We start from the raw sequence: 15126 nt of genomic DNA, 5'->3' as shown, positions 1-15126 counted from the left end.
GTAAGCAGAGTTGAATTGAGTTCAACCAAACATGAATCTGACATTTTTCCCCCTATTTTCTGAGCCACAGTGGTGGTAAGCTATGTTAGTCATCACCTCTGCATTTCATTAAGTGCTAGCGAGAGGAACCAAGGTCTTAGCTTGTTGCAGAATTGCTCCTTTAAGACTTCCCGTCCTGGCCATTAACCTGCACTTAAGCCTTGGCCAGCCACGCCTTGGACACTCAAACTATTCACCTTCACTCACCTGCTATTGCCTCAGTGTCATCACCTGTCAGGGGGGTTGCCCTGTGTCATTTCACGGTAAGGGTAAATCAGGTGACAGCCCAGAACTACTTGGTGCTGCTGTTGGTGATGACTCAGAACTGTGCTGGATCGACCTGCACCAACCTGGTCGGTCTTAGGAGAGGAGATGTGAAAAGGCCAAGAAAATCTAGGAAAGCAAAAGATAACCACAGTAATAAATAATATAACCTTATTTCTACAGAGCACCTCTCTTTCACTTCCCATGCATTATTTCCCTTGCTAACTTCTCGGGAAATAGGTTAACTGGAAAATAGCATTGTCCCATTTTTTAAGTGGAGTTTTGAAAGAGATTAAGGGACCTAGAAAACCTCTGAGAATTAGGGAATTGAATCCGAGTCTATAAGGTGAGAAATTTCTCTTCAGACTGGGAAAGAGAAACTTGCAAATTTCAGTGAGGAAAATAGCTGTATTCTTTTCTGCCTTACCTGGAAAGATCAGGAGAGGGAATCGGGAGATATTGGTAGTTACCTGCATGGATTCTGCAGCTAAAAAGGCCTGGGTTTGACACCTCGTTGTTTTACTTCCTAGATTTGTGACGTTAGGCAAGTCATTTAGCCATTTTGAGCCTTCCCTTCTTTTTTTTCTTCCTTTTCTAAAAAATAATTTTCCATAGGACCTCTTGAGAAGTAAATTCATTGATGTATCAAGTATTTATCACAGCCCCTGGAACATAATCGTCGTTCACCAAATGCTTGATATATTTCATTATTATTATTGTTGTTGTTATCCTGTCTTCTGTTTTGATACTAAAGTATTATGAGTTCTGGGGCATGCTGCTTCCTTTCTCTGTCTCCATTCCATATCTGTAAAATGAAAGAGTAGAATTAAATGATTCTTCAGGCCCCAGCTTCAAAGTTTTATGATTCTAGAGTGGATTTGTTCTTCCTATTTTGTTCCCTCCCCTCTCATATAACCATCGGTATCTTTAATTAGTTATTCATCAAAGATTTTCTTTGGAACTTAATCAAAAACATCCTGACTCAGTCAGCTCCAGTGTGCCTGTGCTTAAATTTCTCCTAAATCATGGCTCCTGCAAGCCTGTTCACAGGATGCCCTAGGAAGAAGAAGGTTCTGGAACCATCCTATATCAGCTGGCCTCTGAGTTGTTGTTGAACTGTCAAAACTAGAATCCAAAGAGTTTGGTAAAGTTTGACTCTGTTCTGGAAGCAGTAAAGAGTGATTGTCAAGCTCATGGACTGTGGGTGGAGGGGGAGGGATAACAGGATTTGGGGAGTCACAGATACACATTACTATATGTAAAACACATAAACAACAAGGACCTATTGTATAGCACAGAGAACGGTGCTCAATATCTTATAATAAACTATAATGGAAAATAATCTAAAAAATCTGTATGTGTGTATGTATAACTGAATCACATTGCTGTACACCTGAAACTAACCCAGCACTGTAAATTAACTTTACCTCAATTTTAAAAAGCGGTGAGAAAAATTTTAAATAAAATTATGTAGTTTAAGAAGATCATGGACTCTGAACAAGACTGTCAGACAGTTTGGGTTTAAGGATGGTCTGTTTACCAGATATATGACTTTGGAAAAGTTGCCTAATTAGGGTCTCAATGGGTTGTGTGAAGATTAAATGCATTAACTGATAACCACAAGTGCTGTATAAGTGCTTGCCTTTATTATTATCCATCCCAGTGTTAATAAGTCAGAAGATCTAGGAGTAGTGGGTCATGGCACCATGAGATTCTAGGTAGCAATGATTTTCAGCCAGTGACGATGCTCAACCAGGCAACAGCAGGCCCTTCAAGTGGATAAATACTGGCATGTCCTTCAAACAGGAATGGGACCAGGCTGACAACTCTGGATGTGTGGCTCCATTCCACAGATTGTGGGAAAGAAGGTGGAGGAGGAGAAAGGGCTCAGTCCAGCAGAGAACTAGAGGCAATAAATTGAGGCAGAAGTCCACCCCCCAACTGGAACGAACACAACACTGGAAACTACTTACATTTTTAAATTCCAAGAATGGGCCAACATGATGGAGGGTTAGGGAGAAAACCTCATACAAAATAAAGCTATCCTGGATTCAATCTTTAGCATACCAATTCAGTACTTAATTGTAGATATCTCATTGCAGACCTGATTGAGTACGTGGTAATAAGCCTCATGCTCTGCTTCCCTGGTTAGGACTGGGGCATATCTGATTAGGGCTCATCTTGATGACAGCCGTCTGTGAGAATAATGAAGCTAAAGAACTGTTAGTATGCTGTCTTGTGGCAGCCAGTCTAAGCCAGCTAATATTTATCCCGAGGTTCTGGGATCTCCACCTCTTTCAGTGAAATCACAGGCACACACAAATGAACTCATCTAAAAACTTTCAGTGGCTTCTGCTTTGTTTTCAGTTGTCATGCCACGCCGTAGATGGAGCCTGTGGTACTTCTTGCTTATTCTGTAGTACTTTAAGGCCTAGGAGATAAGCCAGAGATGCTAGGCCCCTCAAACAGCTCACACACATGTTATTCTTGCCATATTTTACCTCCTGTTTAATTTGGCCTACTGACAACCACTTGCCTTCCACTTGCAAGTTCAAGGCCAGTTGAAATCCCTGCACAATTTGTAGCCTCATTAATGTTATTATTCAGTCCCAGCTGTACAGATCACTTGACTATGTAGGTTTCCCTCCTTTTTTACATGTCTTCTTAAAAGTTTAGATAGAGTCCTGGATTTAGTCTTTTGACCTTCCCACTGGTTGGTCTACACTCGTCAGACCTAAGCCTCCCCAAGTGTTTTCTTTGGCTGACTGGCTGCTGTATCACCCCTGCCAATTCCTTGCTTGAAGAGGCTTCCTCTGGCTTGGTGACCCCCTGCCCCTTTGTATCAGAGGTATTTCACAGGCCTGGCACTTAAAAAATATCAAGAAGTAACCACATTCATTGGAATTAATGAACTTTGAAAATTTGCATTCATTATATAAGATTCTTTTTAGGCACATTCTCTTGGTGGCAAGCAACAGAAGATTAGTTTTTCTTCTACTAACACATAGTTATTGATGTAGTATAAGAATATTTGGGTATCCCGTGGAACCTAAAGACAGGAAGGTAGCAGGAATTCATGAATAACTTGATCTCATAATTTAAATCATATTAGTATTCTCTCTACTTGCTTCTGGCAACTCTATGATTAACTTTATTCTTCCCTCTTGCTGTAAACTGACTTTCTCCATATGGAGAATGCAATATAAAAGGCAAACCATTTACATTTATAGTTTGGGTTACCCAAGGGAGATTAATTTTCTTAAGTCTTTAAAATTTCAAAAAGGCTTGCCTATATTTACATACCTTTAAGCTTCTGATTAAAGAGTGTGTGTATGTTTTTTTTTTTTTTAATATTTGTTACTGAAATCTCTTTCCAGCTAATAGAAATGAGCATGTTGAAGGTGGATGCTGGAATCTGCTAAGTCATCCATTTAATTTATGGGTTCAATTTAATAGGGTATCCATTATGGACAGAGGAGCTGTGTATGACAAAGCAGTGTGAAGTGTGGAGATGAAGCTTAGAGGAAAGCATCAAAGGATCTGGGGAACTGGTTTTAAGACTTAGAGGCCAAACTCTATCAAACTAGTCATGGACTCACATGATCTCAAAAGTGAGAAGAGAAACAGGAGTCAGGCTGAGCCACCAGAAGATTACTTTCATGGGTCATGCCTGGAGTTCTCCTGCACTCTGCTACTACTGCTTGGTGCTTTTATTCTTTGCTATTATGTGCCACTGAGTACCTAAAAGAATCCAAGAAACTTCTGTGAAAATGATCTGGGGGGCCTTTGAGGGTCCTGGAGCAGAGCAATGGGGGATCTTCAGAGAGCGGCATAGTAGGATTTTTTTTTCCATTTATAATGATTTTTATTTTTTCCATTATAAGTGGTTTACAGTGTTCTGTCAATTTTCTACTGTACAGCAAGGTGATCCAGTTACACATACATGTATACATTCTTTTTTCTTACATTATCATGCTCCATCATAAGTGACTAGACATAGTTCCCGGGCTATACAGCAGGATCTCATTCAGAAGAGCCCACCATGCCAACTCCTTGGCACTTACATCAGGGAGTTGCCAGTGTCAGAAGTATGTGATGTATGTTTGTGTTTACACAATCCACACACGTATTTGTCGATACATTTTTAGTGACATTTATAGATGTAGACATTATCTGTGCTTCTGGATCTTTTTAGCACAAAGAAGGAGCAATGATGTTTCCCCATAACCTAGACTGTACTTCAAGATTCACAGCCTTTACATCCTGCATTTATGAAATAATTGATTATTATTTCATAACACTGAATAAGTATTAGTGACTGGTTTAAGGAAAGAAGGTGATAGTGGATATTGGAAAATTTATCACAGTTTTATTGGTAACATAATTTGGGGATTATCTTAGAAATGTTCTCCAAAGCTTACAAAGAGGTGTTACTTTACTTTATGCTATGCTTTATACCTACATTTAATCAAAAACTTCTAAGAATGGACTGAGCTCCTTTTATGTACCCAGGTGCTGTGAAGAATTCTGGGAAAGTGTACAATCTTTGTCATTTTTTAAACAGAGAGTCTAATTGAAAAGACCATATTTATATACAGGAAATGGAAAATGGCAACACATACAAAAGTGATAAATGGCATTATATAGGAAATGGGATTGTGTATAAAATTTATTTCCAGATTACATTAATGCAATTTATAGGAGGGAAGACAAAAGTAAGATGAATCGAAAGTTCCAAGTCAAATCAATGCATATTTACCGATCCAAGTTTAATAGATAATAAGGAGAACACCAAGTGTTAGGTATGATATTCAAGGATTTAAAACACAAATCTTTTGGGAGTCCTGAGAACCAACTAGAAAACATAGAAGAAATACCATCAAAACTAAAAGGCAAACAACAATAAAAACCATTAGGGAATCACCAGGTTGCTTTCAGCATCTAACAGGCAAGACCCTAAGGCATCTCTGACCTTCAGGGTGGTCTTTGCTCTGCCTGAGTATTACTTGGTGCTCTAGCTAAGGATCTCAGATCACTGACCTGTGATGCAGACAACTAGGTAATGGAATCATAGAGCAGCTTAGTGTAGAAAAAAGTAGATGCTAAGGTCTGAAAGTTCAATATGAAATTTCAGCTCTCATTTTCTGTGAGCCTCAGTTTTCTCAACATAGCAATAGTGACAGTAAGGCCACGTCAATATGGTTGTGACAATTAAATGAGAATATATTTGCACATTCTTATAAATGGGCAAGTAATATGCATTTAATAAATTATAATTTACATGATCTAATTAATCTGTTCTCTTTAGTACAACTAACATAGCATTGAGATCCCCGGGACATAAACAGTTCACAAGCCACCATCCAATAATGTATCATTATAGTAATCCATCTTTAGGGGCACTAACTAATAATAATAGTATGTAACATTGATTCTGAAATGTATGTTTACAAAACATGTTCAAATATGTCAACTCATTTATTCTTCAAAACAACCTTTCTGAAAATGTGATTATTTCTGTTTCCATTCTGCAAAGGAAGACAAGGCAGAAAGGGTTAGGGGACTTGCCCCCAGATAGCATTGCCAAGAAGTAGCTGCCCCCAAGTCATATAATTAGAAAGCTGTTAAATCAAACTTGAGCCCACTCTTCTGACTCTAAACCTCATGTTCTCCTCCTTATACCACGGGCCTCTTATAAGCACTGTTTCTTTTCATGGAGAAAGTTTCATGAAGCTTTCTGTTTCATGGAGACAATTCCATGAAAACTGTCTTTCTCCAAAGCTCCTAGTTATTCACAAAGTCCTTGCTATTAGGAATTAACAAATAAACCATGGTATTTGTTAATTGACCCACTATGTAGATGTGTAGAACGGGGTCACGTTTTCAATGCCCAGTGTCTTTAGTTAAAACCTGAAATTTTGTTCTGTAAAATCTACTAGATTGCCATTTGTTTTATAATTTGATTAGGATTCCATAGGCACAGACTGGCATTAAAAAGCTGTTAACTGTCTTAATTCCAGAGGGCACAGCTAATGAAATGTCCCCAACGTTGAGCACTTGCACAAACTACCATGTCGTATAGGACAGCTCCCGATTAATCATGATGAGGCCATTTCCTCTATCTAAATGAAATCTGCAATCTGGGAAGAAGATTAAAGATCCTTCGGGGGATGAAGGAAAAGTTGCTGTGAAAATTCTAGAAAATGGAAAATAAAGATAGATCTATTCAATATGCATGAAGTCAGATTAGTCGATGCAAATAGATTTCAATCTCTTATTTTCTAATGACTTGGCTTGTAGCACTCCTATATCAGTTTTACACAGATTTCTGTTCAACTTTAAAAGGAATGGCTGCGGTTTGCACAAAAAAAAATTTTTTTGAAAAGAAGTTGAGCATATCTAATATGGTTTTCTGCCATCTTTGACTAATTTTTAATTTTCTATCTAAGGATTTCTAAAGAATAAGATCAGAGGTGCATAAGTGACAGTGAAAAGATATGACACGACATGCATAATAGGTAAATGTATATAAGATGTTGATAAGTGAACTCTTCTATTTTGCACTGAATACAACATATTTTCAAAAGCCAGGGTAAAGAAAAGAGTTATACTGTTTTAAGTTTAATTTTGCTTCCATGAATGAGAAATCTAATTTCTTTTTTTCATTTATTTTTTATTTTTTACAGCTGCACCTACAGCTTATGGAAGTTCCTGGACCAGGGACTGAATCCGAGCCACAGCTGCAACCTATGCACAGCTGTGGCAACATCAGATCCTTTTAACCCACTGTGCCTGGCCAGGGATCGAACCTGCACCTCCACTGCAATGACCTGAGCTGCTGCAGTTGGATTCTTAACCAACTGCACCACAGCGGAAACTCCAAAATCAAATTTCTTTAGCACAGCCATTTCATAAAGAAATTTTAACTCGGCACCAAATTTATTAGAAGTCCTTGCCTCTCACACTGCACAAATCTTCACTTACCTTTACATTCTGTTGCTTATTTCATTTAATTATGCGGTCATTATAGCCAACAAATATTTGAAGGGAAGAGGGTGGGGGGAACTCAGAGCTACTTCATTTATCTCCCAACACCTAACTTGTACCTATGTTGGTTCTCCTGAAACACTGTTGAGCTCTTGGTTAAATAAGTTAACAGATCCTATCTCAGAATAGGCTACTTGTTATTTAATTTTTTTCTACTTCTCTTTTTTTTTTAGGCCAGCCCTGCTCCTATAATTGTCAACACAGATACTTTGGACACGATTCCTTATGTAAGTAGCATTTTTATTAAGACTATCTTTAAAAATGGTGGTAGAACTTAATCAGCTGAATTTAAAATTTAATACGACATCAGTTTTACCCAATTCAGACGATCTCATGAAGAGATGTGTAGAATGAGTTTTGTGAGTTGTCTTTTGATATTTGCTAACTCTCCTCTCAGTCATGCAGATATGTTCCTCTTTCATTTGCTATTTTGTAAAGCACAAGGGCCTAGCATGAGGAAAAAAACCAGCTAATTGTGATCAAATAATGTTAGTTTCTTAGGTGGTCCACTGAAGAGAGTTTGAACTGTTCATAGAAGAAACGAACAAACTTCTTTGGGTTTCATAGTAAAGCAATACTCAAATCAATGTCTGTGATAGCATCTAGAACATGATCAGTGATCAGTAAATGATGGATTTTTCTGGGCTTCCAAAAAGAATTGGAGCAAAACTTTTGTGAGGATAAATTCTGTATTTAATGAGATGTGTGGTTTCATAAAAGCATGGAGCATAAGGTAATAGAAATAGGCAGATTAGTAAAGCTTGAAATTGGGTATCTGAAATTCAACCACTGTGATGGCCAAAATTCTTGGCAGCAGAATCTGGCCGGGCAGGGGTGACTGGAGAGTGGTACTAGGCCTCAATGTGGATGAATGGTTGCTTCATGGAGGTCCAGCAAGGCTTTGTGAGTGGCCCTATCTGATGGCCCTAGGGTAATGATTTAGCAAGATGGGACAGGCGCAGATGCATGCAGACAGAAGGTTTGAAGAAAGGAGCAGGGCTATAGGCATAATGGACGAGAACAAATACACCCCTGGTCTTTGATTAGATGAATGAATACTGACAAAATGCTTGGCTATTCTCAGTCGTTAGACCCCAACCATAAATGTCTACAAGGACCAAGCAGATCACAAACAAATGGAGCAGGAGGCATGGGGAGAGTGGGGAATAGAGAGCATGTGACCTTACACAAGGGGCAGCTGCCTCTTGCTCCAGTGGGTTGGTACCAAAGAGAAATGGGATCAAGTGCTGCCAGATCATTCAGTGTTTTCGAGAGAAGTCAGAAATTTGAATTTGTATACGGTTTTTAAATATAGGCAGCTAATTCTCAAAAGTTCAACACTGTGTGTGCCAAACAAAGAATGTCTAGTCCAAAGGCTGCCCTTTGGGAGACACCTGCCTCAGAAGAACCAGAGGGCCTGAGTGGGTTCCGCAAGCGAGGACTCAGCCACAGGGGAACGGAATGCCAGAACTGGAGTACAAGGTTGGGACTTGATGACAGGGACAAGTGATTAAAACTGGGACACAAGGTCAGGACAAGAATAACAGCAAGCTTGACTTAATGCTGAATCACTTGAACTACTGAACTAGGGCTTCTTAAATCCTTCTGAACAAGAGTCATTTGGGGTGAGACTGGAAATGGGGTTAAGCTAACTGGTGGGAATCAAGTGGCCCCAGCTGTGGAAAATAAAGGACTGTTAGAAGGAAGCAAAACAGTTATTAAAGACACATAGGGCTCACTCTTCTGCCATTCACTCTTCCTACCTTCCTTTATTTATCAAATATTTATATGGGGATTACTGTACATATACCTGACACTGTTTTAAGCACTTAGCAAATATTACCTTATTTAATCCTCATTAAAACCTTATGAGATAGGTCCTATTAATTTCTCCATTTTATAGATGAGGAAACTGAGTCACAAAGAGGTTAAGTAACTTTCTCAAAATTGCACAGTAACATGCAGGGCCAAGGGTGAACCTAGGTATCCTGGTTGTAGTTTGAGATCTGATTGAACTCCGACATTGCTACTGTTTATGTTTTCTCCTTCCCTCCTTCATTTTCTGCCTCTCAGCTTAATAACAAAGTTGACTTATTTATTCCTTGGCAACATGTAGCTTCGGGTAGAAGACAGCTTGTCCTAAAGGCTTGAATACTCTTGGGGCAGGGATCCATGTATGTATCAAGGAGTTCTCCAACTTTAATATAGTAAATCTCTTTACTATATCATTGGCATCATCTAAAGCAGATGAGCAGTGCTTTGAAGAAGCAGACATGGTGCACAGAAGCTTGATTGTATGGGCAGGACCCCTCACTTGTGCCAGAGCTCTATTATTTCAAAGCTTTCTATGAGAGTTCTCATGACTTTACTTCCAGATGCCCTCCTGTACAAATACGTTATTAATAAGACTCTAAGGAGTTTGAAGAGACATGCTCGATTGATATTCAGGCTAATTAGCTAATAAAATCAGCCATGTATAACAAATTTATCAAATTGCTCTCATTCTCTTAAATATCAGTTTTATATCTGATTTTGAGCTCTTCAAAGGGATTTTTTAAAATTATCTTTAACTTTTTTATACTAAAAGAGAACCCTCTTTGAGCTACCTTAAGTGTAGGATCTGAGAGATTTGCTGAGTGTGGTAAAAACATCCCAGTTCTCATGGCAGTGTGTTGTTGAGCAATTCATTTAATCTTTCTGGACCTAAGCTGATCTATAAGACACTAATTATAATATCTACGTCAGAGGTGATAGTGAAGATCTGATTAGATGATATGTGACACTGTGCTTTGTTAACTTCTGGTTAATAGGGATTTGTTATTTAATAAGCACTTAGGAAGTAACATATGCTAGACTCCAAGAGAATGTTAAATATTAACATCTTCCCCCATGTAGAAGAAACAGAGTATTTACTGAAAAAAATGGCAGATTTAGCACACAACCATTCGTGTAGATGTATGTGCTTTGGGTCCTGACATAGGACTAACCTTCCTTTTTGTTCCTGACTCACTGGGTGACCTTGAACAAATCATTGTTCCTTTTGCAGTCAATTTTCTCATTCTCTGGTGTTCTATACTTTGTTTTCCTCTTTTCTGTCTCATGTTCTAGTTGTTCACATAATTTCAGCTCTATTTAATGAAAAAACAATTTCAGAGTTCCCCAGAGCATTTCAGTCACGTTACATGAGAACATTTCCTCCTTTAAAAGATTACCTAAATGACAGGTCTTAACTTATTAAAATCCTCCTCAAAAATAATTTCATTACAAGTAAATATATTTATTTTGCCAATTATCAAATTTGGTTTTAAAAATATATGGTCCTTGTGGAAGTGATTCCTTGGCATACATGCAAATGGCAATTGACTAAAGGGAGGAACTCTTTGGTCAAAGGAAAGTGTAAAGTAACTGTCATGTAAAGGTACAAAAGATATATAAAGAGTTTTCTGCTTTTTTTTCTTTTAAGAAAAGTAAATTAGGGGATGATTGAGATCCTGAAGTATCTACCATTAACAAAGGGGTCATGGGTTTCTTGAACATAAATGCTTCAAAGAAACTCATTCTTGTACAAAGTCGTGATGCTTTAGGGTTGAGTAGGACCTTACCTGTGGCATGGTCCAGACTCTCATGCAAAGCAGGAATCCCCAAATGAAGATTAAAATCACTGAAGAAAAACAAGGATAGAAAAAGAAAAATCCTCATTTCAATACCTTGTTCCATCTTTGTCTTTTTCCCCATATCCCACATTGAATATGGTTTTATGACAGATATTGAAAATGCTCTATTCTATGAGAGTTCAGAGTGAGTAGCACTTGCATGTGCTCCATAAGCCCAGCTCCCTGGGGCTGACTTAGTGAAAAGGCAGTATGCTCCTCTCTGGGTGCTCTGCAGCCAACTGGCCCGAGGGCCTCTCCTCCTGACACACCTCTTCCTTCAGCAGGGCCCTAGGAATTCTGTACTGAACACCAGCCAAACAAATCCCGTTCTTTCTGCTTTAGAAAAATACAGTTAGATTCTAAAATGCCTTTTCTCTCCATCCTTCTCTAGCTTTCATTTCCTAGTGGTTACGTTTTGACCTGTTTTCTGGAAATATGCTGTAGGAAGTGGTATACTCAAGAATCCATGAGTTTTAAATCTTGTTAAGTAACTTGGGCTTCAATGAATGCAAACTTCTCATTTTGCAGATACAGATATTCTAGCTCAACTAGCAAATGGGAGAGCTTGGTCTCCCATTTACTGTTACTCTACATAATGGTCAATTTTTGGTGTGTAACCAACAACCACAAAACCAGTAGCATATAACAATAAGCATTTATTTCTTCCATGAGTGTTTGCTGGTTAGCTGGGCCAGCTCCTTCAGGCTGGAGATTATTACGTTGGCAGGGGCATTTCTGTTTCACGTATTTTATCCTGGGTTCCAGCGGGTGGGACTTTACTACCCAAAGTCATTTTCTTTGTGATGACTGATACACAAAAGGACAAGCCCTGGCACAAGCACAGTTGCAGCCTCAGCTCACGTGACATCCACCAACACTCCAGTTCCCAAGGCAAGTCATATGTCCAAGTTCAAAGTGGAGGAAGGAGTGAATATTTGCTAAACAAGAAACTGATGTACCACACCAAAATCATAAGTAAAAGTTCTAAGAATCTGTATATGTCTCATTAGAAGAAAAAGTAGGTACAAAAGACAGAATCTTACACTTGAAAAATATTAGTAGGCATAAACAAAGTGTCAAAGGAACCTGATTCAACTGATGGGGCAGTGGGTGTCTACATTATTAAGGATGTCTAACAAAGGGAGTTCCCACTGTGACACAGAGGGTTAAGAACTCAGCATTGTCTCTGCATGGCACAGGTTCAATCCTCAGCCAGGCAAAGTGGGTTAAGGATTTGGCATTGCCTTAGTGGCATAGATCACAGATGTGGCCCAGGAACTTCCATATGCTGCAGGTGTGGCCAAAAAAAGAAAAGAAAAAAAAAGATGTCTAAGAGAAATACTGAAAAATAAAAGGCAGCAAGTATTGGCAGTATGATGATTTTACTTTTCTGTGAGCCTTTGCTATATGAAACTTTGTTTCTAAGGACAGAAATAATAGTGGAAAAAAAGAAATTTGTTCCATAAATTCCAGGACTGTGTCTCAGAAAAATCTCCCCAGGAAGTGAGGGAGCGAGAGAGAAGGTAAGAAGAGAGAATAAAAGGAAGAGATAGGTTATAAAAATATTGAGAGTCCTTAATAGTATCACTCATTATATTTGACTGCCAATAAGATCCTTTATCTAAAAGCTATTTGAAAACCATCATAATATCCTTATAGTATTATCAGTGAGATTTTTATAGAGACCTTTAAATGTGAAAGGTCACTGGATGCAGATACAAGCTATGATTTTTGGGCAGAAGACAAGAAAGTGGTTTAAAAGGGATAAAGTGGCCCAAGGAAAGGCTGGCAATGTGAGTGAATATTGGTGAGAAGAGAGGGGGAATGAGAGAAAATAAAAAATGATGTGGGTTCAGGGACATAGAGAAGCAATCAAATTAGCAGGGAGGTTCATCTGGGAGCCAAAGAATGGGCCTGAGACGAACAGGTGTTGTTAAGCAAGGTTTAAATGGCATTTCTGATTGATTCCAGCAGCAGAAATCTGAGAGTAAGTGCTCTCTGAGGAGGAAGTTGCCATATTGCGGAAATGGGATGACCAAGTACTTGGTCGTAAAGCTGGACAGTTAGGCATTAATTTCTTTGAGTCATTTTGTGCAATAACAGACCCTCATGACTTAGGCTACTATTCACTTTTAATTGGAAGGTTTTCCAGAATTATCCATGAAGAGCGAGAAAGCAGAATTGTTTATTTCTTTGAACTATTCTGGCTGTGATTAATAATGGCCAGATATTTTGGAAGAATTTGCTGATTTTCATACATTTATTTATCAGCAAACAAAATTGTTTCTTTTTTGTCACTTTCCCCGTGAACACTGTTAGGACTGCGTTGTTGATATTTTTGTCTTTTGGATCTGTAGTAGTATCCAGAAATGAAAAATCCTTACCTGCCAGAAAACAGCTTAATGTTGGCTTAACTATGCCCATGAGGCAATAGGAATTTAGCAGTAGAGGCAAGGCTATCAGTATTTGTTCCACGGTCAAACCTAGCCAGCTAAATCCATTTCTTAACTGCCACAATCAGCAGATCCCTTACTTTCCCACTTGTTATTTTGCTCGCAAAGGCAAGAGGTGGGACACCATAATGCTTCTCAAATGTTAGTATGCATAGGAATCACCTGGAGATCTTAAACATGCAGATTCTGATTTTGTAGGTATGGGAATGGGGCCTAAGCATCTTCATTTCTAAGCTTCCAGTGAGGCTGAAGCTCAACTGTGTACCACAATTGCGTCTTATGAGACTAGGCTTTGAATTCAGAAACAACTGGGTTCTAAGCCCTCCTCTGCCAGTTATTACTTACCTACGTTTTATCTAATAAGTCGTATTATCCATCTAAACTTCTGTCCTCTTATTTATAAAATGAAAATAATAATATTTGCCTTGCAGGGGTGGTTATGAAAATTCTATCTTAGTATGTAGAAGGTGCTTAATAAATATTCATCATAAGATGTGATGTGGGGTACCTTTTATAAAACGGCATGCCTTTGACTTAATCTTGAACTGTTGAGCCAAGAACGCAGAAGTCAGCTAGTTCAGATGTAGGGCAAGAGCAGTTATGTAGGTGCACGGGCTTGGGTAACTACATCTTGATCTACATCTAGATCTTTGCCTCTTGAAAGGTGGCCCATTGACTAGCAGCTCATTATTATTATTACCTGGGAGCTTGTGAACCTGGAATCTAAGTTCCCACTACAGACCTATTAAATCAGAGATTGAGTTTTTAGGAAGAACCCCAGTGACGTGTATGCATTTAAAGTTTAAGAAGCATCAGTTGATACTGTAGAAAATTCTTATTTTGGTTGGTATCCTGCTATCTTTGTTCTTTCATCATATCTTTTGGCCTGTCCTTGAGGCAGCTTCTCTTTTTGCTCTTTTACTGTAAGCATATGCATATCTGTAGGAAAAAGGAATCTATTCAATTTAACAAATAGACATAATGACCAACTGCTAGGTTGTATAAGCTTCTAGACCTGTGTTCTCCAAGATAGTAGCTACAAGCCTCATGTGATTGTTCAAATTTAATTAAAATAATATGCAATTAAAAATATAGTTCCTCAGTCATACTGGCCGCATTTGGAATACCCAGGAGCCAACATGGCTATAAGTACCATATTCAACAATGCAGATATAGAACATGTTATCATTCCAGGAAGTTCTATTGGACAGAGTGATTTTAGAGAATAGAAAAACAAGAAAGCAATAGAAAGGGAAGGGAACTAGTATTTATCCAAGGGCCACTTTATTCTAGGTACTTTATAGATGTTACCCAATTAATGATATATTAATATATATTATCCTCCCAACTTTTGTGAGTTGGTTTCATTTCCTTCTTCTTAGAGTTGCGTATTTTCAAATCTTCTAAATAGTCATCATTCTCCTAGAAAATTATGGGGTATGTTCATGTTTACCAGGAAAACATGGTCCCTGTCCTCATGGCCTTGAAATGTTTATTAAAGTCTCTTACACATGACACACAAGGAGGCAAATGCAAACAATTAATGAAAGCTTGCTTAAAAGTTCAGTAATTTTTCCATCATTTTCTTTTTTATGAAATTATAAAACTCCTATTTAGAGCTGGATGAATACTTTAAAAAAATTTAAAAATAGGTAGAAGACCTGACCTAC

General features: G+C 38.3%; 1 protein-coding gene across 17 annotated transcripts in view; it reads left to right on the top strand.

Moving 5' to 3' along the window:
• The window catches only part of DLG2 (discs large MAGUK scaffold protein 2), a 1971427-nt gene that overhangs the window by 1224562 nt on the left and 731739 nt on the right, over positions 1-15126 (top strand). For 16 of the 17 annotated variants that reach the window (XM_021102325.1, XM_021102305.1, XM_021102303.1 and 13 more), the window contains one exon: positions 7524-7577. In XM_021102325.1, the coding sequence (XP_020957984.1) occupies positions 7524-7577 (54 nt within the window). Of the gene's footprint in view, positions 1-4277; positions 6822-7523; positions 7578-15126 lie in introns of those variants that run through there. The other variant, XM_021102317.1, reaches the window with a different exon arrangement.

Source organism: Sus scrofa, chromosome 9 (assembly GCF_000003025.6).
Source record: "Sus scrofa isolate TJ Tabasco breed Duroc chromosome 9, Sscrofa11.1, whole genome shotgun sequence".
Lineage (NCBI taxonomy): Eukaryota > Metazoa > Chordata > Mammalia > Artiodactyla > Suidae > Sus > Sus scrofa.
This window is presented reverse-complemented; position numbering and strand designations above follow the sequence as displayed.